Below are 22,339 nucleotides of genomic sequence, written 5' to 3'. Positions count from 1 at the left end.
AAACAGGCATGTACGAATGGGTTGCAGTTTTCATTTGAAAACTCTTGATAAACAATGGTTTGCGTGTTATTGTCTGGTGGAAATATGTAGAGATTGCTGGCGTCTCGACTGTTGAGCTCACCACGTACAGCTATCCATTGTCAGATCGTTAGGATGAATAAAACGAAATTGGGTATATAGTATAGATAGAGACAGGCCAGCGAGTGGGTCTGTGTCCATTGTATATTGGTCTAGTGAATGTCTTGGCGTGCAACCATACACATTGAAATAAATGGAATTTTCTACTGAATCAGAAAAGCATAGCTTTCGAATGGTACAATGAATTCTGAATCGTAGCATGAATAAAAAAAGTCGATATATAGTATACAGACAGGCCAGCGAGTGGGGAAATTTGTAATTATACAAAGAAGTTTACTCACTTGGTACGCGCTTTCATGCGTTTGATGTTTTGAGCAATCGTAACCTCTCAAACTATATAATACTCATACTAAACTAAGTGAATCTCTATAAATATTTACAAATGAGTGAATCAGATAATAGCATTGGTAAAAAAACGGTTTACGTATGACACTTATGTCATTTATATGCAGCACAAGCCCAACGTAAATAATAAATTTTTTTCATTCCCACCATATTACTATTATCTTCCAGGGGTTCTAAGTTGGGTTCTGCTGTCATATAAATGTCATACGTAACAGTTTTTCCCCATGCTTATTATCTTATTACACTCATTTGTAAATATTGATATTGTGTGCAATGTTATATTGTCGATTTTTACCCAATGTTCCTATTGTGTCCAATTATTAGTAGTATGAATTAGTAGCACGATTTTACCCAGCGCAGCGGGTACCCGCAGCTAGTAGTATATATACAGTATGAGAAACAGCAAAAACATGACGGAGAATAAAATGAACAAGAAATTTAAACAAATGTGAACGAAAAAACAAACAAACTGTGTAGCAACAAACAAAGCTACAAAATGCACATATATATACACTGTTGAACACAGGCAGAAACATATTACCAAGAGCGTATAAAGAAGGAGAGCGTACAACGGTGAAATGCTGAAACCATGTTGCAGTATTAGTTGAATTAAAGGCTCACAATGCGCATCCAAACGCTAATTTCTCCAGTACTAGACTAGCAAATACTTCGTGTCATGCATAATCATACTACTTTATGGCAAAATAAACTCTAGTTCCTCCCATTTCACTGTGCGTTGTCTTATAAAAGGTATTTTGATAATACCTCCAATGTTGTTGAAATTCTCCGATGTTGTTGACAGTTTCCCCAATCCCCAAGCAACCGTGCAGCGGTGCTGCGGTACAGCGGTACGGGCGCAGCAAAGATAAAAACATGTGACGTCACGTCACCACTTCGAGGCTATTTTGTTTGGCAAACAGTCGGCGTTTGTGCCAGAATGCCAGTTTTCTCACCTCTTTCTTGTGGGTTTTAAGCAAACGCGCAGTGAAATGGGAGTAACTAGAGTTTATTTTGTCATAAGGTAGTGTGATTATGCATGTCACGAAGTATTTGCTAGTCTAGTACTGGAGAAATTAGCGTTTGGATGCACATAGTGCGGCTTTAATAAACTTTCCCCGTTTTATTTTGACGATTCTTTGCACCGCATGTCCCTACGATGCCTCTACGCTGAGATAATGAGCGGTGAAAATATGGTAACCGACTCGAGATCAGTTTTACTGCGACTGTCTCTCGTTTTGTGGATTGTATGTTGCTTCCGGTCGCCGCTGTGTAGCGCTGACTCGATACGTTATTACTACAGCGTTACTACATCCAGCGTAAGGGGCCAGTCAACACCATGGCGATAAATAACAAGACGTTTTTGTGGAGTAATGGCTGCATCAATGACTGGAAATGCAAGAAAAGATAGTAGAAGGAAAATAAATTTCATTGTCAATGAATGACGGAAACACGCGAGGTTTCCCGAAGCTATCGCCAGAACGAGAGAAAGTCGCAGCCACTACGTATCTCGAGTCAGTTTTCGGCGAAAATACCAGATTTTCACTGCTCATTATCTCAACGTAGAGGCATCGTAGGGACAAGCGGTTTGTTTTATATTAGCAAGTTAGGACAGCTGATCAATAATACCACAAAGAATCGTCAAAATAAAATGGGCAAAGTTTATTAATTCAACTAATAGTCTAATACTGCAACATGGTTTTAGCATTTCACCGTTGTACGCTCTCCTTCTTAATACGCTCTTGATATTACACAGTAATAGTTACATGGACAGTAATCATACATCAGAATAGAATCGTGAGCAAAACATAACTGAAAAACACATCTGTAGTGTACACAATTTTATAGAGGTAATTAGCGTATTACATGGTAATAGCTAAATTGACATCAAATATACAACAGAATAGAACAGTGCAACTATTACTCATACTTTTGTATTAGGATGTTTCTGTAGGATTGCTTAAATTTTGCATAGGGCAAGTTTTTTATATGAAGTGGAATCTTTGTCCAGAGCTTCGCACCTACAAATTTTAGTGTCTTATATCCAAAACTAGTATTAAATTTAGGCAGGTAATAGGACATAGAAGCTGCAAGTCGAGTAGAGTGGCAGTGTACGTTGGATATGCTGGTGAAGTAGTTGTTGAACAGATCAGGTAATTCGTTGATAGTGAACCGGTACATTAGCTTGGATAGTTCTAGTTGGTAGATATCAGGAAGTTTTAGCATACCAAGTTGCAAGAAGTATGGTGTAAGTGACTGTGTAACATTTTCTCTAGGCCCTGCGAAGGTCATGTGTTTGATAATTTTATTGTGGATCCTGTTTACTGTGTGTAAATCTGTAATACCGTTTTAGTTGATGACCGCCAGGTAAGTACAGCATAAAGTAGGTAAGGATAAACTAGAGAAAAGTAAATGATTTTAAGTACATTAGTGTTTACATAAATAGCAATAGTACATATTCCCAATGCGCATAGCGTTCGGCTAACTTTGTCATGACGTCATGACTGACAGCAGGCATCCCATGATACATTCGATCTTGGAGCCGAAGTTAGCCGAACGCTATGCACATTAGGAATCTGTACGTCACAGGTCAACAGAGATGGCGTTCGAAATATCGTCGCTCGTCACTTCCAAAATTTGTAACAGGTTATAATAGTTTAATACAGAGTATTGTGATACATAGTGACTAGTAAGTCCCAGGATAGCGGAGAAAGGTTCGTGTTTAGAATAAACCCAGTTTGGAAGTTGTGGTCTCGAAAAACGCACCATAAAACCGCCCTGAGTAAATCACTCAGGGGCTCCTCCAAAGAAAAGAATAGGGGGTAGACTCACGTTGTAACCCTACTCTTGTTGGGTTACATTATTGTATCTAGCAATTAACCAACAGAGTGAACACAGAACAGTGTCAGTGAGTAACACTAACAATCAACACTGTCATTCTGACATTCATTGTCAGCATCATTCGATTTACGCTGTATTGAAACCAGCACCATAGGTGATGGCCAAATATTGAGCGCAGTGATTTAAGTTCTTATTTCTTGGTGGTGCCGATCCAAAAGACTTCCATAGCGAGCAAATTGTTTGATTTCTTCAAATGAACTGAAGTCGTCTTATAAAACTGCTATTGGAATTTGTCTTGACACCTGAAAGTTTGCTGCTTAAGGCGTAGCTAAGTGCCGTTTCTCTGGGACAAAGGCGATGCAGCATGTGAGACCATCAGGCAGCCGCAGCTAAATAGCTGAGGCAGGCCAGTGACACCCTGCTCAGCATTGCTGGCATTCCATCTCCACACTGCCACAGAACCTTTCTAGTGTAGATCAGCCTCTTTAACCACGTGTACACTACACCCATCAGTCTGCAATAAACGAACAACATTACATTGTATCACGAGACAAACCAAAGAAGTATTATGATACTACCTGTCATTATCCACAGTGCTAGAGTGCACTGCTGCATCGCCCTAGAAACTAATGATGTTTATTGTTATAACTACCTGTTAGTACTTCAGGCAGATACTAGTATACTGGTCAGTTATACTTTTTACTATGATCAGAGAAAAATATTGAACTTTGTCTCTTATTTTGAACTTTATCTTCAATTTGTAGGTTGCAAACAATTACAAGAAGAAGGTTGGAAACTTTATCACTGACATCGACATTTCATCGGAGGAAGTGCAGAAGCGGCGGGCGGACAGAACAAAGCGGTTTGGTGTAAAAGACAAAGGAGCGACTTGTGCAGTGGATATAGCAGCACTGTACCGAAGGTACTCACCCTTAAGGGGGCTATGTTTATTAGCAGAAATTGAAGGTATTTCGAAGGTGGCTGGCTACTAGAAATAAATGTGCAACCGGTTTGCTTCTGAATTGATTCATGATTTTGATATATATATATATATGATAGTATATATACAACAAGCATGTGAGAATCCATCAGCTTTTCCTCACTGCATTTCAGCCTCGGTTTAACGAAGGAGGATGTGAGTGCAAGTGACACAGAGCTTCGCACAGAAGCAATCTACTTCAGGGGAGTTGATGATATGAGCACAAAGGATGTGTTGGAATACTTCAGAGACTATGCGCCGGCTGCTATAGAGTGGATTGATGACATCGCCTGTAAGTTTGTTGAGTTTAGATTCCTTAAATAAGGGATTAGATAAATTTTGTCATTTATTTTTATCAGCAATAGAAGAGATCAGGGTGCGAAATTAACGCAAGCCCGGAGTCAAATAATTCCTGATTTACTGTCGGACTCCCTGATTTGACATATGCAGGAGTACGTGCCCCCTGAAAATTCTGCTATACTAACTAGTTCGTTCCAGAGCATGGCCTCCTTATTATTCCCACCCAAAATTACTGTATTTTTTTCAGCAAATGTCCAAAGAAAATTTAGCAGACGTGCAACCGCATGAATCTTCAAAATAAGCACATGCATTATTGTTAATATCTTTAGTTTTGAACTTCAGACTGCGGACTCCATCATTTTGCCGCAGACTCCCTCTTTTTGAGGGCATGGAGTCAGTTCCCCCCATGGAGTTGACTCCCTTGTTCAAATGTTAATTTCTACCCCTGAGAGATGGAATGCATTCATAACTAGACAGGGCACTCACGGAGTGCATACCTCCGCCAGCGATATACGCCATACACCCCATGTAACATGTATGTGTTACAAGCTGGCTTGCCGCTCACTGCTGGCTGCTGCTGACTGACTGGCCTGCTTCTGACTCGACGCGCTAATATCGATCACGCGAACACACTAACACACGAACGTACTAACACACGAACGCACTACACGAGAGCGATCACATAACCTCCTCCACTCCGTCGGCAGAGGTAATAATGGTGATATTCGAAAATAAAACGAGTTTTGAACTGCCATGCTAATATATGTGCAATTAGATTATTAGCTGCTGATGTATTTAAAAGCTTGATTTTAGGAAATTTATCAAAATTCAGGTAATCGATTTTTAGCTCATCTGACGAAGTCAGATGCAGCTTGTAGAATCGCATGATTGTCCGTCCGTCCGTGCGTCAACAGTTGGGCACAAATCTTAACCGCTCGACGTACGGTGACGATATTAGGGACGTGGGGGGGGGGGAAGTCGTGAAAAGGACTCGGGATTATCAATTTGGGGGTCAAGGGTCAAAGGTCAAGATGTGTAAACGGAGGGGAAATATTTCCCCCTTAACTTAAGGTATAGGAGGAAATACGGAATTGCGGCACAAATCTTAACGGCTCGACCTATGCTCTTAATATTTGGTGTATAGTGTGATGGGCAGGAAACCCATCACCAGTGCGAAATTGGAGGTCACAGGTCAAAGGGCAGTGGGGGAAAGATCAGATATCAGACATTTTTTTAGGACATGGGCTAACGGACAGAGTGAAAAACTTTTTTGTTTCAGCGCTGACCTACCATTTTTATCACTTTATTGAAAGGACCATGAAATGTGCTTTCCACTGACATGCAAAGAGTAAGTGTCTGATAACCTTTTGACCCTCAAGAGGAGGGTTAAACATGGATTCCTGAACTGCCTCAATGATGTCACAGTGTTCTCATATTCATGGCACATCCATAATCTGGAAAGCCATTAAGCCTGCATAGCCCAACGGCTACAGCACAGTGTTACGGCTCAAAGGTCCTTGGATCAAATCCCATCAGATTTTTTATTATTTACCTGTTTTCTGTATTTTTTTATCTTTATCCATTTAACTATTTCTTTCCAATTAACGCAAATATTTACATGATTTATTTACAACAATTTCATTACAACAATTAAATTTATTTTTATTTTTAATAGGGTTAGGGTTAGGGTTAGGGTCACAATGCACCATAAAACAGGAGTTTCAAGCACGCGATTTGAATCAACCAATGGGATTTGGGAGGTATGCAGAATGCAGAAGGTTGCTGAAGTGATGTGTACGCAACTGCGTATCTGCATATCTGCGCCTAACAAAGGTGTCACTACGCACGACTTAAATGTTACGTTTATAACCGTAGCAACAGATCTCAGATAAGCCCAGACGCTCTGCGGCTCTTGTTTGTTAACTTGTAGTGTATTTAGATATATTTATTTAGGCCGTGGCTACTCGTCTGGTTACAGGACGCCCAGCTCCCAGGCTACGCGTCCGGTTATATATTTCTAATGCGAACCATATTTTTTCAGTAAAAAACAATAAACAATAATTTGTTATCATAATATTACTTACTTTTAGGTATTTTATCAAAAAAGTGTGTTTTTGTAACTTTTGAAGCAATAGTAAATCCAGTAAAATCAACGATTTCTGCCTAATCATGGCCTAATCGTGACATGGATTTGGGAATCTGTGCTGAGCTTTGTAACGGCTAACCGGACGCGTAGCCACTGTGATTTATTTAATACTAGCATTAATGGAAAGTCCTAATTATTTCAGTGTATTGTTTAAAAGAATATGGCTGATGTTTAGGTATTGTTGTATGGGAGGACTCTAATACATCAGCCAGAGTGATGTTCAGCTGCAGTAAAGAAATCATATACGATTCTGCAAGTAAGAGCAAGCTAGTATCGAAAGAAAGTGCAAGTGAAGGAAAGGGGAATAAAACGGGATCTAACGCAGCAGGAAAGGGACAGGATACTGAAGGTATGTTTTTCATTGCCTTGCTAGTTTGTGGATATATGACTGTCCATGTCTGTGACAGTGTAACGGAGCAGGCTTCAGGCCTAGCAGATTGCGCTTATTAATTACTGTTAGTTAGGCATGACGCCGTGCGGGTGGCATTGGCGACGAGCCAGTGGGAAATATACGAGAGGACGACTATTAAATTTGGTGCGCGCGATGCAGCGTATGGGGTATTAGTGCATCACGTGATAAATCGTTGAAATTCCATTGGATAACGCAGCAGGCACTATGAAGCAATAGTGCCCGCCTGAGCGGGCACTATTGCTTGCGCGACGCATTGTTATTATAACGCATTGTGTTCACGTCACGAATCTCCTGCGTCTGGGCGCCACGGAAGTTTCGAACGGCGGTTGTGTTTGTGTCGAACGTTTTGTTACATCGAATGCACCGGCAAATTAGGGAGTATAAAGAAGGTATATAAGCATGAAAAGTAGATTGCATAGTCATGTGATGCACTAAAAACATTAATGCCTGTTGTTGGGGGCACTATGCTCTCATAGTGTTGCTTTGGGAAGGAATAGTGCCCTCGCTACCGCTCGGGCACTATTCCTTCCCTCAGCAACACTATGAGAGCAGAGTGCCCCCAACAGCAGGCATTAATATATAAATAATGGGAGTAATAAAGTAGCTAACGGTGTCGGTAGAGAGGCCGGAGTGCGTGATGATATATAACCCCCAGCCGACGCATGGCGTGCCCGGGAACCGCGCAGACCAGTCCCGGCGAAGCTGGACAGGTCGCAAGGTAACGCCCGGAGGTCGGACAACAAGCCCGGTCGTAATTAAGGGGGCCGCGACAGGGAGCAGGAGGTACTCCCTTCCACTCATCTGACCCCTGCCTACACTCTGTTGTACGCGCTCATTTGTACGCTTCTCACTGTTACCTGTCGCACGCATTATGGTTAATATAACCGTCTGTGGTACGTTACGTTGCTAGTTCGTGTTTGCTTTCTTGTCTTGCGCTGTTGCTACTAATCACTCCTACGGCCTTTCCCACACACCACCGAAGTACAAGGTTACAACAGCATAAGTGCTATCACGTATGTATGTATCTATGTGAATGTGAATTGTAGGCTCATGAAGATGAAAAGATCTAAAATCATATTTCAGAGGATGATGACATCTTAGATCTTGAAAAGGACCCAGACGAATCAATGGAAGAGGATGCCATGGACGTTTCAGTAACCCAGGCAGCAGAGAAGGCTAATGAGACAGAGAACACACCACCGGCGCCCCCTTCTGTCTGCATTGAAGAACTAATGGACCAGAACATACAACTTCCAGCAGGGAGATGGCGATTGGCTGACCCACATCTGAATGCTGATGTGCTACTTATGCGCTTTGCAACCAAAGGTGTGTGTGCGTGCCTGTGTGTGTGTATGTGTTTGTCTGTGTGTATGTGTCTCTATGTGTGGTGGGCATGCATGCATGCGCACATGGGTCTGCATGTGTGTGCATCTGCGTCTGTGTGTGTGGATATTTGGAAGATTGGAGAGATGGAAATGTCACGAGTGATTCATCTGTTACTGTTCTGTAATTCTCATACTTAGTATGGCACATATGCAATGACAAAATATACACTGTTTCCATTTTCTTTTTCTTTGTAGCTGATAAGAAAGAATTGGGAGCAGAGAAGAAGAGTAACTACTATAGAAAATATGGAAATCCAAACTATGATGGTATATAATTATGCACAGTTTATCCCTATATAAGGGAAACTATCACTTTAGTTTTTTTTGTGATTTTGTTTTAAATGTCTTCCAATAATCCAGAGTCGGACGGATTATTGGGTAAATGGAAGAAGTGAATATTTATGTAGGTGAATCTAGTGGTGAAATGCTGGGCTGCGCACAAGGCAAACACAGTGTCCAGAGGAAATGTAAATAGCCATCACACATTATCACAATTCAGATCTGCCAGGATTGATCAGCGAGTCTCGCAAGCGCCGACTGCGGGGTCAGAAAATCCACAAGGAGCCAGAGAGGAAAGACAAGTCGGAATCCGAGCCGGAAGAGGGAGAAATCCGGAGTGAACCGGAAGACCTCCGGGAACTTCTGGAGGAGAGGAGGGTGAAGGGGGATGGTACACTTGCTAGCGAGAGGAGGAAGGAGCATATGCGGAATAGGGATGCCGCTGTCAGGAAGCGGGACAGAGAGAGGGAGGCCACGAGGTGGGCTGCAAAGAGGAAGCTCTCTGGAGGTGTGTAACCTTTACACAGAATCTTACAATAAGTTTGCTTGTGTTTGATAATTATGCTCTAATTGGAACTACACGCACGCCTTATCTGTCATAGAGGAGACGTTTTCTATTCAGTGAGTTCGTGAAAAACCAAGGTATGGCATATTTAGCCGGATACTTTATCTTCCACGCCGTGTATTAGTCCTGCAGACTGCGGCTGCTTGGCATCAGGCCCTCATGCCTTATCTTATCTCTCCTATATTTCGTGTATCTGTCTACACAGGCAAGTGTGTGCATGTGCATGCATACATGTGCATTCTGTGTGCATGCAGGCATGTGCATCTTCATGCGTGTTGCAGTTTACACTCGAACAAGATGCAATTTACTAGTCGCGCAGAGTTGCCACCGCGGTGTATTCGTGCCCCAAGGGCGGATCATTTAAGTATCCGCCGTGCCCAGCAGGATGAGCAGTCCACGGAAAATTGAATCGAGGGGTGTGAGAGCGTTTAGGCACTTACGTCGGCGGCGGATGGCTGTCGATGTTTAGTGTGTGAGACTCTTCAGTTTGGGTCACTGACGGTCTGGACTAATAGCCGCAGCAGATGGACAGCCAGCAGTCCCGCACAGCAGCCATGGCCAGTGAGGTTCCCTGTTCCTCTATCTCACTGTCTCTCTCCCTTTCTCCTTCTTTCTTTCTCTCTCTCTCTCTCTTTCATTTGCCCTCTCTATCTCTCTCTTTCTTTTGCCATCTCTCTCTCTCTCTCTATCTCACTGTCTCGGTCCCTTTCTCTCTCTCTCTTTCTTTCTCCATCTCTCTCTCTCTATCTCATTGATATATTATTGCTCGTGGCGCATGCATTGCAGCGTCGGGTTCCGACAGCGACGACTTGGACATGGAGGCAGAGGTGCGGCGACTGCTGAAGCCACCAGCTGCGAAGAGGCTGACGAAGCGCATGTACGCAGACGAGATGGAAGACAATCTACAGAGCAAGAGGTGAGATTGATGCCGCTACTCGCCTCATCTGCACAGGGAATCAGGAGTTTCTGCATATCCTGCCCGCCCCTCCCCTGAAATGCACGGTTGGGGCAGGTTGGGTTAGGCAGGGTTGGGCAAATTATTATTATTATTATAAATCTTTATTGCATGTAATTCAAATACAAATACGTGTGCTGAAGACAGTCTTTTCATGGAGAAAAAATCTGATAGATGCAATAGTGTTAAGCAGTTAAAAAAATAAACATTTCTGAGTGATACAGTACAAAACAGCGCTATACAACATGAAGAAAAAAATATATACAAAAACGACAGTACATTCTCTACAAGTAAAGTGATTAATGAAAAATGATTCGTGGGTAACCCGAGTTTACATACTTTAGTGTCATGTTACTGGGCTGTGTTTAGCCATCACTGTATATGGCTGTGATACTTGCTTCTCTAATGTATTGATTCAATGAAATGTTTTGCTTGTTAAAGAAACCACACAGGTCTGATAACGGTAACGACAGCACAGACCGTGAAAGAACGGTTATCACTGGAAGGGGGTGCTACCAAGCCCTCACAAACGAAGCCATCTGTGATGGAGAGGTTGGGCAGGAGCAGTAAGCGCACAACAGACCTGAGACACATGATCTCGCGCGGGTACGTGACAGATGCTGTTCAGGCAGTCTTTCCTCGCGTGCAATCGCTTATTAATCAATATCATAACAATTAGAGTAATAATAATATTAATAAACAAAATAATAATGATCTTATAATGGTAATCATGAGGGTATTGAATGATTTAAGAAAGTAGTTGTTACGTTATGTATTTTGTTGTTGTGTAGTTGTAGTTGTATCTTTCAACGTTTCCGATGTTCATAGTTTTCGAGTGTCCAATGTGCTGATCAGTCGTAGAGAGCATGGGCAGCCACAACTGTTTTAGCCTGCGAGTGTGATTGGCACCTAATGTAACACGCCCCGTGTAACACGTCGCCGTCATCACCACGCAGACTAACTAGCTGCGGTATTTACGCGCAGCATCACGAGTACCCATCTCTCTCCCTCAGGAACGAGGAGAAGACCAGCGCGGACGCGGCGGCGTCACAGCGACCAGTCGCGCGGCGCGGCGACGTCTGGGACCGACTGCAGCAGCCGCAGCGCCACGACGACGATGACGACGACGACGACGACGACGACGACGCGTCGTGGGATAGCCTCGAGCGCTCGCGCAACATCGATGCGTATGGCGGGCGCACGCACGGCCGCGACGCCGAGGAGCATGACATCTGGGAGCGTGAGCGTGCGCACTATGACGTGTGGGACCGGCTCGAGCGGCCGCGCTACCGCGCAGACTACCGCGACCTCAGCGACGACGATGACGACTGGGGCGGCGGCGGGCGGCGGGCGAGGCCGCTGCGTGACGCGCGCTCGCTGCTGAGTCGCGCGAACGAGGGTCGGCAGCGGCCCAGGGAGCCGCGGCGTGCCCAGGACGTCAGCAAGCTGGAGGCGGAGCGCTCGCGGCTGGAGAGCACACGCAAGCCGGTCAACTACGCCGACCTGGACGACTTCAGGACCGAGGTCAGTGCGTCGCGCGTGGGATGAGTGGGATAGAGGTCGCGCGCGGGATGCGCGGGCTGATGTAATGTTCTCTAATCTGCCTATCTGCTTGGTATGATTGACAGGTAGTTTTAGCTAGTCTAGTGTTGTGATATCACGTTCTAAAACACAATGCGCGTAACAAAGTGCGGCAAAGACAATTTGGCGTGCATGTATGAAAGACACGTATAATCTGGTCTAGCTTCACCGACCTATTAACAATATCTGGCGGGGTGAGAGGGGGCTTTATTATCTTGCTCAAAATGGATAAGTCGACTATAGTTATGTATGTATAGTTGTTACAAGAGGATCCTAAAGTAGAAGATTTCTTACGATACATTTGATTTGGCCCATTATGCTTTTGGTAGTTTTACTGACTATTCCGCTATTAGCTGGAAGATGCAATAGAGAGAGTTTGACAGTCTTCTATTCTCCAGGAGAGAAAATCAAACTGGCTATAAGAAAGATAGAATCACTCTGCAAAAACACTAATTGCGAGGCTGTGATGTGGTACCGTAGGCGGGGCAGTATAGCATGACAACACTACGCCTGCTGCTTCTCACATGATGCGGGGATTGTCGTAATGTTTTCGTGTGTGGCGCATGGTTGCCGATTAGGTACCTATTTACTAGCGAGGGTGGCGTTATTATTGTTTATCCTCTCGTTTTGTTTGTCCTCTCGTTTATCCTCTCTCCTATTGTTTACTTTTTGCAGGAGATGGACGTTGCAGACATTTCTGGGCATAAGGTGATCAGGTATGCAGACCTCAGCGACTCGGAGGTTGAGAAGAAACCAGAGGAGATGCATCAGACATTGCGATCACGCACCAGGCAAAGAAGTCCCCCACCCCCGAGACAGAGCAGCCCCCCACCCCCCAGGCAGAGCAGCCCCCCACCCCCCAGGCAGAGCAGCCCCCCACCCCCCAGGCAGAGCATCCCACCACCAGTGGCTATTAAAACAGATGCCATATCAATGAAGCAGTTAATGAATGAGAAAGCACTGGGCAAGGGCAAATCACCGACGGAAGCCGTAGTCGTAAAGGTGGAGAATTCGGTCGCCAAAGTGGAGAGGGGGACCAGTAAGAGTAGCTCCTCCTCAGGCTCCTCATCCTCATCATCTTCATCGTCGTCATCATCTGCATCAGATGAGGATGACGACAACTTTGACATATGATGCGGCAAATATTCGGATGTTCGCATTGGACAATTATCTGCTTCATGTGGAGCTAGTTAAGGGTGCTTAAACTACATATAACATTAAATGCAGCAGTGAACCTATGCACTGTGACAGTGAATTATCCTTGTTGAAGCCCGCAAGTGCAGAAGGCATGGTATGATAATAATTAAGTGTGCAATGCTCAGATAAAGTGTAGCAGTATGTCATGTGCTGTTTAAGCACCTATACACACTAGTACTCTCAGCTCTTACTTATTCCTGTTGTTCCTCTTGTTGTATGCTCCACCAGCAACCTCTTCTTGATGTGGCAGCAAATATTTTTACTCAGAAAACACTATTCATTCCTAACGTATGACATTCTACTATTAGAACTCACATACTATATAGAACTCATATTGGTTGAAGAAACAGATACAGGTTCATGTATGTTTTCAGATCTGGGATATTACAAAGTAAATTATCCCAAGCTAGTTACTAAGGTTGAATAACCTACTGAAATATAGAATGACTTTCTAGCAGTGTGCTAAGCTTTATTTGCATCATATATGATATCATTTTGTTACAGTAGTATCACAATTTATCGTAATTGTACATAGGTATGCCAATATACTTTTAGTCAATACATATTTCATACATGTGTCGTGTTGTAACATACATTAGTGTGTCGATTTAAGAGAAAACGCAATTGTAAATGCATGAGATGGTGATGACAGTTGTGTGATCTAATGTGAAATAAATGCAAACACTGGAATTATTTGAAAATGAATTGGTTTATTGAATGTTTTCTATGTGATAAAATAAACTGCAAGGAGACATGTACCTCTTCAGATATTTAGAATCTTGCCGTGGGAAGCGATAACAAATCACGGGAGAGACTCCAAGAAGAGCCTGTAAAGCCTTTAAGTTGGTAACGTGCCTGTATCGTGTTCTTACAAAGAATGACTGACGCTGATGATGACGATACTCTCAAGGTACGTGAATGTAGTTATAGTCAGGTCCCTTAGCTTCATGATCGTTACAGAGCTGACAAAAGCACCAAACTTGGCACAGTTGTAGCCTATGGCAGTACTATAAATATTAGAGGGGGTGCCCAATGTAGATATTCCTTAGAAGTGAATTACAGATGATTAAATGTTTGAACCGCGCCCGCATGTACTGGCGCATTGTATACAGCTGTTAACCCCCCCACCCCCTCCCCCCGTACGCATACGCTATATTGCGCTATAGGCGGCATGCAAGTGTATTAACTCTCATATCTCGCGAACGAATTGAGCTACATTTCTAGAAATTTAGATACATATCTAGACACATGTTCTAGCTATAATCCCCGTGAATTTTATCGGCTAACGGTATCGCTCATAGGCTAATATTATATATACGCGCGGCTATGGCCCGTAGGACAGTGTACTAACTCTAATATCTCGCAAAGGATTAGAGTTACATTTTCTAAAATTCTACATATAAACACATGTCTTAGCTATGGTCTCTGTGAATTTTGAGTTTAATAAAGCACGAATAGTTTAATTAATTACCAAAAATATACGCACGGTATCACTCATAGGCTAATATATACGCGCGGCTAATGTCCCGTAGGATAGTATACTAACTCTAATATCTCGCGAAGGATTTGAGTTACATTTTCTAAAATTCTAGATACATGTAAACACATGTCTTAGCTATGGACTCTGTGAATTTTGAGTTTATTAAAGCACGAACAGTTTAATTAATTACCAAAAATATACGCACGGTATCACTCATAGGCTAATATATTCGCGCGGCTATATATATGGCCCGTAGGATAGTGTACTAACTCTAATATCTCGCGAAGGATTTGAGTTACATTTCTAAAATTCTAGATACCTATAGACACATGTCCTAGCTATACTCTCTGTGAATATTAGTCAATATATTAGCAAATATATGCGCGCGGAAGTGAATTACAGATGTCAGATGATTAAATGTTCGAACTACCCGACTCCGAACCCCCCTACCGCGCCCGCCTCTACTATGTGTACTGGCGCATTGTACAGCTGGCATTGTACACAGGCGGGCGCGGTAGGTGGGTTCGGAGTCGTGTGGTTCGAACATTTAATCATCTGTAATTCACTTCTAAGAAATATCTGCATTGGGCACCCTCTCTAATAATTATAGTACTGCCATAAGCTACAACTGTGCCAAGTTTGAGACTTTTGTCACTCCTGTAACGATTCGACCCATATTTTGTACTAAGGGACCTGACTATTACAAGTGAACAGCTTTCAGGTGGTAATGACGTCACTGTGAACATGGCAGAGGATGCACAAACGAAGAGCTCCCCCGAACTAATTCGGGGGCAAATATTTGATGTCGGCCCAAGATATATCAAGCTTGCGTACATTGGCGAAGGTGCTTATGGAATGGTCTGGTAAGTTACGTCGTTGTGCATGTTGCAACTTGCTTTCTAAGTCATATTGGAAATAAGGTGGTGCCTTGCTGTTGCAAGTTCAACTTGCACTTGCACTTGCAGCCCGTGGCCTGGTAGCGAATTATTTTTTCCTACACGTTATATCCATTGCAAAGTTTTGGGCTCCTTTGGCTGCTTTGATTTGCTTAGACTCAACAAACCTTCAAAACAAGAGAACAAACGCCATTTGTAAATATTTGTTTTGGTTTATGATCGGTAGATAAATAAGTTTTCTGATGTATTTTCCATGAAAACACACAAATTTTACCATCATATTTTCATCACTATTTTTTTTTCATAATATAATATCACTATAATTACAATTCTGTGTGTAAATGTGTTATTTTTATCTTAATCTTAAGTTATTCAAATTCAAATTCAAATAAAGTTTATTGCACGGATAATCGCAGATCATACAGGCAAATAGGCTACAAACTACAATAAAACAAGTTCCTAGGCTAATAAAAACAAGGGAGAAACGATGTGTCTTATACTACTTGACATGACTGCATGACGCCATGGTACATAAGGCCGATGAAAGTTGATGTCATGGTTCTCGTCAGCGCCCGCATCAAATTTTACTCCCGCACCAAAAAAGTTCAACACTCATCGCTGACGAAATTCCCGCATCAAAAAGTCCCCATATGAAATTCCCGCCTCAAAAAATCAACAATCTACAGTCAGCACTACATGTATCATGTATGGAAGACAAACAGTAAAAATTTGAGTAAAAACTCAACAAAGAAGTTATGACATTTTTCAATCTTATTTTGCATATGTACAAGACCCGATACCCTCACTAAGTTCTATTGGTTTGTATATGAAAGATGAATGTTGATCTAAATCCCTCATCAAAATCTCAACAATGCCTGACGAGAACCATGAAATCAACTTTCATCGGCCTAATATATTTTTTATTTAACATAATTTAACGTTATATTCTAACCAAAAAAACAACACTTCAAACTAGTGTAATAAAATTCAAACTCCTAAACTACGATAACGAACAAGATTTATGTGAATAAACTATCGCGTGGTATCGGTTGCCGCAGATAGTAACGTTTGGTATCGAAAACTGCAGGTGCCCTGAGTACAGAATGATGTAGGAATAGTAAAGCCCAAAACCTCTCTGTATTGAGCTTGGGATATGTGGTGTGATTTAATTTATTATTTGTATATCCTATGGTATATCTCACCATTTATGTTTTTGGTGGATCTTGTCGTAGCTTGAATGAATCTTCGATAAACTTTGAGAGTTCGAGGAGATCGGCCACATGATTTGTGATGAATAACCATTTTATGGATGATTTGCCTAGGAATGTAAAGTGTATAAATTTGTCTTCTATCTTTTTAGCTCATCTGACATAGTCAGATGCAGCTTGTAGAATCGCATGATCGTCCGTCCGTCCGTCCGTCCGTCCGTCCGAGCGTCCGTCCGTCCGTCAACAGTTGGGCACAAATCTTAACCGCTCGACGTATGGTCACGATATTCGGGACGTGGGGGGGTAATCCGAAAACGAGTTGGGATGTCGAAGCTGGGGGTCAAAGGTCAAAGGTCAAGAGGTGTAAAAGAAGGGGGAACATTCACTCCTTAACTTAAGGTATAGGGAGGAAATGCAGAATTGCGGCACAAATCTAAACGGCTCGACCTAGGCTCGTGATAGTCGGTGTATAGCATCATGGTAGGAAAAGCCGTTACTGTGCCGAAATTGGAGGTCACAGGTCAAAGGTCAATGGGGCAGAGGGCAGATTTTAGACATTTTCTGAGGACATGGTCTGACGGAGCGATTGAAAAACTTTTTTGTTTCAGCGGTGACCTAACATTTTTATGGCTTTATTGAAAGGACCATGAAATATGCTTTCCACTGACGTGCGAAGAGTAAGTGTCGGATAACCTTTTGACCCTCAAGAGGAGGGTTAAACATTGATTTGTTGACTGTTAATAGAGGACTGAACTGTGTTTGATGGTACTTGTGTGATCGTGGAAGACTTAAATTTCACAGTGAAATTCTGCATGTAAAACTTACTTGAACAACGTTTACGCGCCTTAAATCATATATGAACTTCATTCTCTATATGAGATTCTGTACGTTGGGAATGCAATGTCAATAGCACTTACGCAAACATCTGTTTTTGATTCGTATATTTTTCGTATGTTTTTAACGTATGTTAAATTCTTCTCTGTAGCTTTGATACAATGTTAATGCCAACTATGCACATAGTTCGTATTTTATAGGTCATACTATAGTGTTGCTGAGAGGGTCTATGTCCCCCAGGGTACTGCCGGAACGTACCCTGAGTACGGTCCTGTATACCGGAACGTACCCTGGTACTATCTAATATGTCGGACCGTACCTCGCCTACTCCACTAACGAGTCTAGGGAGTCGCCGACGCCCTCTCCCTAACCCTAACCCTAACCCTAACTCAAACCCCAACCCTAACCCTAACCATATCAAATAGTTACCAGGGTACGTTCCGGTATACCGGACCGTACCCAGGGTACGTTCCGGCAGTACCCTGGGGGACATAGACCCTATGCGCTATATAGTGTTAGTCATTAAAACTAAGCTATATATATATCTAGAAGCTCGCCACATATATAGGCCTGTTTCAGGCTATTGCATATTTGACCTAGCTTATTAAGTGAATATGCAAATTGTTAGTCACCCTGATACCAGTAACAATGTACCAAAGGATATTGTTATAATAGGTCTAAGCAGGGAAAAAAATTTATTTTTCGGGGGCTACTTTTCAAGCTCGCGTGCATGAAAATAGCTCTATAAAATTTGGTTTGCATTGAACTCTATGCATATTTTCGGGTGCTCTTTTTGGCATTTCCGGGGCTCTTTTTGGCATTTTGGGGGCTAAATCGCCCCGAGCCCCCGTGTATTTTTTTCACTGGGTCTAAGCCAAGTTGTGAAATTATGAAAAATATATACAAATGATACACATTTTTGTTATGTGCATGGACATTATTTGGAAATCGTCTTGTGATATAATAATATGGTTGTAACTAGGATCTCTAGGATCTCTAGGATCTCTAAGATGTATTTCTAGGATCTCTAGGATCTCTAGGATCTCTAAGATGTATTTCTAGGATCTCTCTAGGATCTCTAGGATCTCTAAGATGTATTTGCACGACTTTGGCTGGCATGAACTATCCACTGTTTAGCTTTTAAATGAATAACCGTGTACAGTTGTGGTTGTAGTAGTAACTATCTATCTGATGGCATTTATGTCAAGCAATTGAACAAGAGGTGTTACTGCATTTCAGTTCAGCATTAGACAATGTAACAAAGGCTAAAGTAGCGATAAAAAAGATCTCGCCATTCGAACATCAGACGTACTGCCAACGTACATTGCGAGAGATCAAGATCCTGACTCGATTTAAACATGAAAATGTGAGTAGCACATAAAGCTTTAGTATTGTGTATTAATAAAGAGTGAAGCTACCTGTCATTGCATTTACCCTGACAGACTAAATAGGCTGTTGGTGCTAGCCGGCGGCTCTCAGAGTTGTCTAGATAATATTGCAAGATGCCCAAATTTGCTCGTCCAGCTAATTCCGTTGGATTTGCTTCTATTTCATATCCCCTAGGTGGATTATTGGCAGGATCTAGTTAGCAAGGGCGAATGACCTGGCTTCATGCGTGATTAAGGGCCGCAGGATCGTGTCAGGATAATCAATAGTTAAGCTCCTCCACGCTCACTCCTTGCACCATGGAGTGCGGCTGGCTGTTCACCCCATTCTCACAAATGCAATTGTTTTTCCTCACAGGTAATCAATATCCAGGATATTATCCGAGAAGTCAGCATAGGGGAGATGAAAGATGTGTATCCTTGCTTGTGCGCTGCCGATTACAGCTACTGCTGCCGATTACATTTACAGCTACTGAGCGATCTATCGGTGGCATCCGTTTCGAATGAATCATTTCTTAGAACGCCGATTTCTCTCAGTCTGCTCGTAAAAACCATGCTGTTTGTGCAGGGAAATAGTGTAGGAACATTTTAATCTATGTAGACTAGCAAGTTTTTATACGTTTAGTTCGGCTGGCGAAGCGCTTAGCGATTTTTTGTCCTTTCTTGTCAGTTATAAGTTGTTCTACTACTGCTGCTGCTGCTACTGCTGCTGCTGCTGCTGCTGCTGCTGCTGCTGCTACTGCTGTTGCTGCTGCAGTTTGTAACGACCTAGTTAAGGCTTCACTGGCGAGTATCCGCCTGCAGGCTTTTGTCGAAGGTGCTCTCTTTATCATATCACTGACCTGTAGAAAATTAATGAAACGGCGGCAGTCTCGAATGCAGGCTTACAGTGTGCAGCTTAACACTCTGTCTGCAAGTATCTGCCACCCCCTCTCTCTTTCTCTGTGCGTGGCATTCTGTAGTGGAAGTTTGGTTTTAGTTTTCTCATACAATATGGAAGAGGTTTGACCGTTGCAGTGATGGTCAGTGCTGCTGAGAGTCTATGTCACCCAGGGTACTGCCGGAACCTACCCTGGGTACGGTCCGGTATACCGGAACGTACCCTGGTAACTATGTGATATGCCGGACCGTACTTCGCCTACTCCACTAACGAGACCCTCTCAGCCATAGTTAGTGTTGCAGGGATGCCCAGTGTTGCAGTTTTGCATCAGCGTAACACAGACTATTCGTTATAATGTCAGCACATAATCCTTCGATGCCTGCTAGGCATCTGTGAGCTCCTGCTTGCATTAGCGTAACGCATCGCGTGTGTGCGATCTAGAATCTGCGTGTGAGAGGATTTGTACAAAGTGCCGTTTTCATGCAGCGTTGCCCAGCGGACAACCGCGTGCTTGTGATAAACGTACGCATCAGACTGTGTAGTACTTACTATCAGCGCGGAGATTTCGACCGATTGAGATGTGATGAATCCCAGTGGTTTTATGTGAACAATGTTGGATAGTGACACGACCAGAAAATTCTATCCTTCGTAAGCGCACGATACATTTTGTGTCTGTTTTCGCTCTTGGACACGTTGGAAACCACAGTAATGGAAACTTTCACGTAAGCGCTCTACATGGAAAAGGAAGTAGGAAATGCAGGAATCCTATTAAATCCTTTTTCATACAATTTCTTCTAACTCTGCATAATCCTTTATTGGTGTAGTTTTCAGCGATTTGCTTCCTACTACTGCATTAAATGTGTTGGGATTATATATCAAGGTGCTTCGTAAAGTTACAGCCATTGTAAGCTTCAGGAGTGCCTCTACGTTAATTACATTTCAAAATTATAATCTGCAGACGTCAGAGATGCATTTTGGCATCGGATATCTCACACACTGGATAGAATTAATGTCAGAACTAATTATAATCTACACATCATTGTGTTATTAAACTTTCTATTATTAGTAGTGTACTGGGGTGTATTATGGTTATCCCATCAGCTTAGATGTGTTATGTTAATCCCACCAGCTTAGATGTGTTATGTTAATCCCACCAGCTTAGATGTGTTGTGTTAATCCCACCAGCTTAGATGTGTTATGTTAATCCCACCAGCTTAGATGTGTTATGTTAATCCCACCAGCTTAGCTGTAATATGTTTATCCTACCAGCTTAGCAAAAATAATGTTAATCGCCACCAAGCTTAGTATGTGTTATGTAATCCCACAGCTAGATTGTTGTTTAATCCCACCTAGCTTAGGATTTGTTATGTTAAATCCCACAGCGTTAGATGTGTTATGTTAATTCCCACCGAGCTAGATTGTGTTTATGTTAATCTCCACCGAGCTTAGATGTGTTATGTTAATCCCACGGCCCCAGCTTAGATGTGTTTGTGTTATATTGCGACCAGCTGTTAGATGTGTTTAGTGTTAATGCCCGCCACTTTAGATGTGTTGTGGTCAATCCCACAAAGCTTTGGATGTGTTGTGTTAATCCCAACAGCAGCTTAAGATGGTGTTATGTTAATAATCCCACCAGCTTACAATGTGTTTGTGTTAATCCCCAGACCAGCTTAGTGATGTCGTTGTGTTAATTCCACCAAGCTTAGCTGTGTGTATGTTAATCGCCACCAGCTTAGGATGTGTTATGTTATCCGCAGGGCCAGCTTTAGATTTGTTATGATTAATCCCAGCTGCAGGCTTAGGATGTGTAGTGTTTAATCCCTACACAGCTTAGATGTGTTGTGTTAATCCTCACAGCTGAGATGTGTCATTGTTTAATCCCACCATCGTTAAGATGTGTTGTGTTAATTGCCACTCGAGCTAGATGTGTTGTGTAATATCCCCACGCAGCTTAGATGTGTTGTGTTAATCCACCAGCTTTAATTGTTTGTGTTAATATCCGCAACAGCTTAGTTATGTGTTGTGTTAATCCCTACCAGCTTGAGATGTGTGTGTTAATCCGCTAACCATCTTAGATCTAAGAGTGCGAAATTACGGCGTCATCCTGATATCCGCGGGATAGTAGAGCTGAGAAGGTTAATGTCCGGCGCCAGGGTACTAGCCGGAACTGTACCCTGGTACTGATCTTACTTATGCGGACCGTATCCGTCGCCTAGCTCTCACCTAACAAGTCTAGGGATGTTGCCATACCACTACTCCCTAAGCCCTCAACCCTTAGACGCATATCATAATAGTTAGCCGAGGGTACGGTTGTCCGGTAGTGACCCGGAGCCGTACCTCAGGGTACGTTTCGCAGTACCTGGGGGACATAGACGCCTATAGGGCGATAGTTAGAGCAGCAAGAAGGGTTGTTGTCGTATAGGTAACGTACATATATGTTACTCCGATGCGTTAATCTCTGTGAAATGGGTGTTAAGGTTAGGGGTTGTAGGGTATAACGACAAGCGATCAGCGGCCAGCTTAGATGTGTTCAATT

General features: G+C 42.7%; 2 protein-coding genes across 2 annotated transcripts in view; both read left to right on the top strand.

The window, feature by feature from the left end:
* Positions 1-11,231, top strand: part of LOC106808441 (uncharacterized protein C17orf85 homolog) — a 15,598-nt gene extending 4,367 nt beyond the window's left edge. The window contains exons 2-10 of the mRNA XM_014811165.1: positions 4,086-4,243; positions 4,435-4,592; positions 6,922-7,095; positions 8,242-8,484; positions 8,739-8,810; positions 9,043-9,213; positions 10,174-10,303; positions 10,784-10,948; positions 11,171-11,231. Coding sequence (XP_014666651.1) covers positions 4,086-4,243; positions 4,435-4,592; positions 6,922-7,095; positions 8,242-8,484; positions 8,739-8,810; positions 9,043-9,213; positions 10,174-10,303; positions 10,784-10,948; positions 11,171-11,231 — 1,332 coding nt within the window. The remainder of the gene's footprint in view (positions 1-4,085; positions 4,244-4,434; positions 4,593-6,921; positions 7,096-8,241; positions 8,485-8,738; positions 8,811-9,042; positions 9,214-10,173; positions 10,304-10,783; positions 10,949-11,170) is intronic.
* A 4,072-nt stretch (positions 11,232-15,303) lies between these two features.
* The window catches only part of LOC106808446 (mitogen-activated protein kinase 1-like), a 61,083-nt gene continuing 54,047 nt past the window's right edge, over positions 15,304-22,339 (top strand). The window contains exons 1-3 of the mRNA XM_014811171.1: positions 15,304-15,463; positions 18,778-18,904; positions 19,282-19,337. Of these exons, the coding sequence (XP_014666657.1) occupies positions 15,345-15,463; positions 18,778-18,904; positions 19,282-19,337 (302 nt within the window). The 5' untranslated portion in view covers positions 15,304-15,344. The remainder of the gene's footprint in view (positions 15,464-18,777; positions 18,905-19,281; positions 19,338-22,339) is intronic.

This window comes from Priapulus caudatus, unplaced genomic scaffold (genome assembly GCF_000485595.1).
Source record: "Priapulus caudatus unplaced genomic scaffold, Priapulus_caudatus-5.0.1 Scaffold278, whole genome shotgun sequence".
Taxonomy (NCBI): Eukaryota; Metazoa; Priapulida; class Priapulimorpha; order Priapulimorphida; family Priapulidae; genus Priapulus; species Priapulus caudatus.
This window is presented reverse-complemented; position numbering and strand designations above follow the sequence as displayed.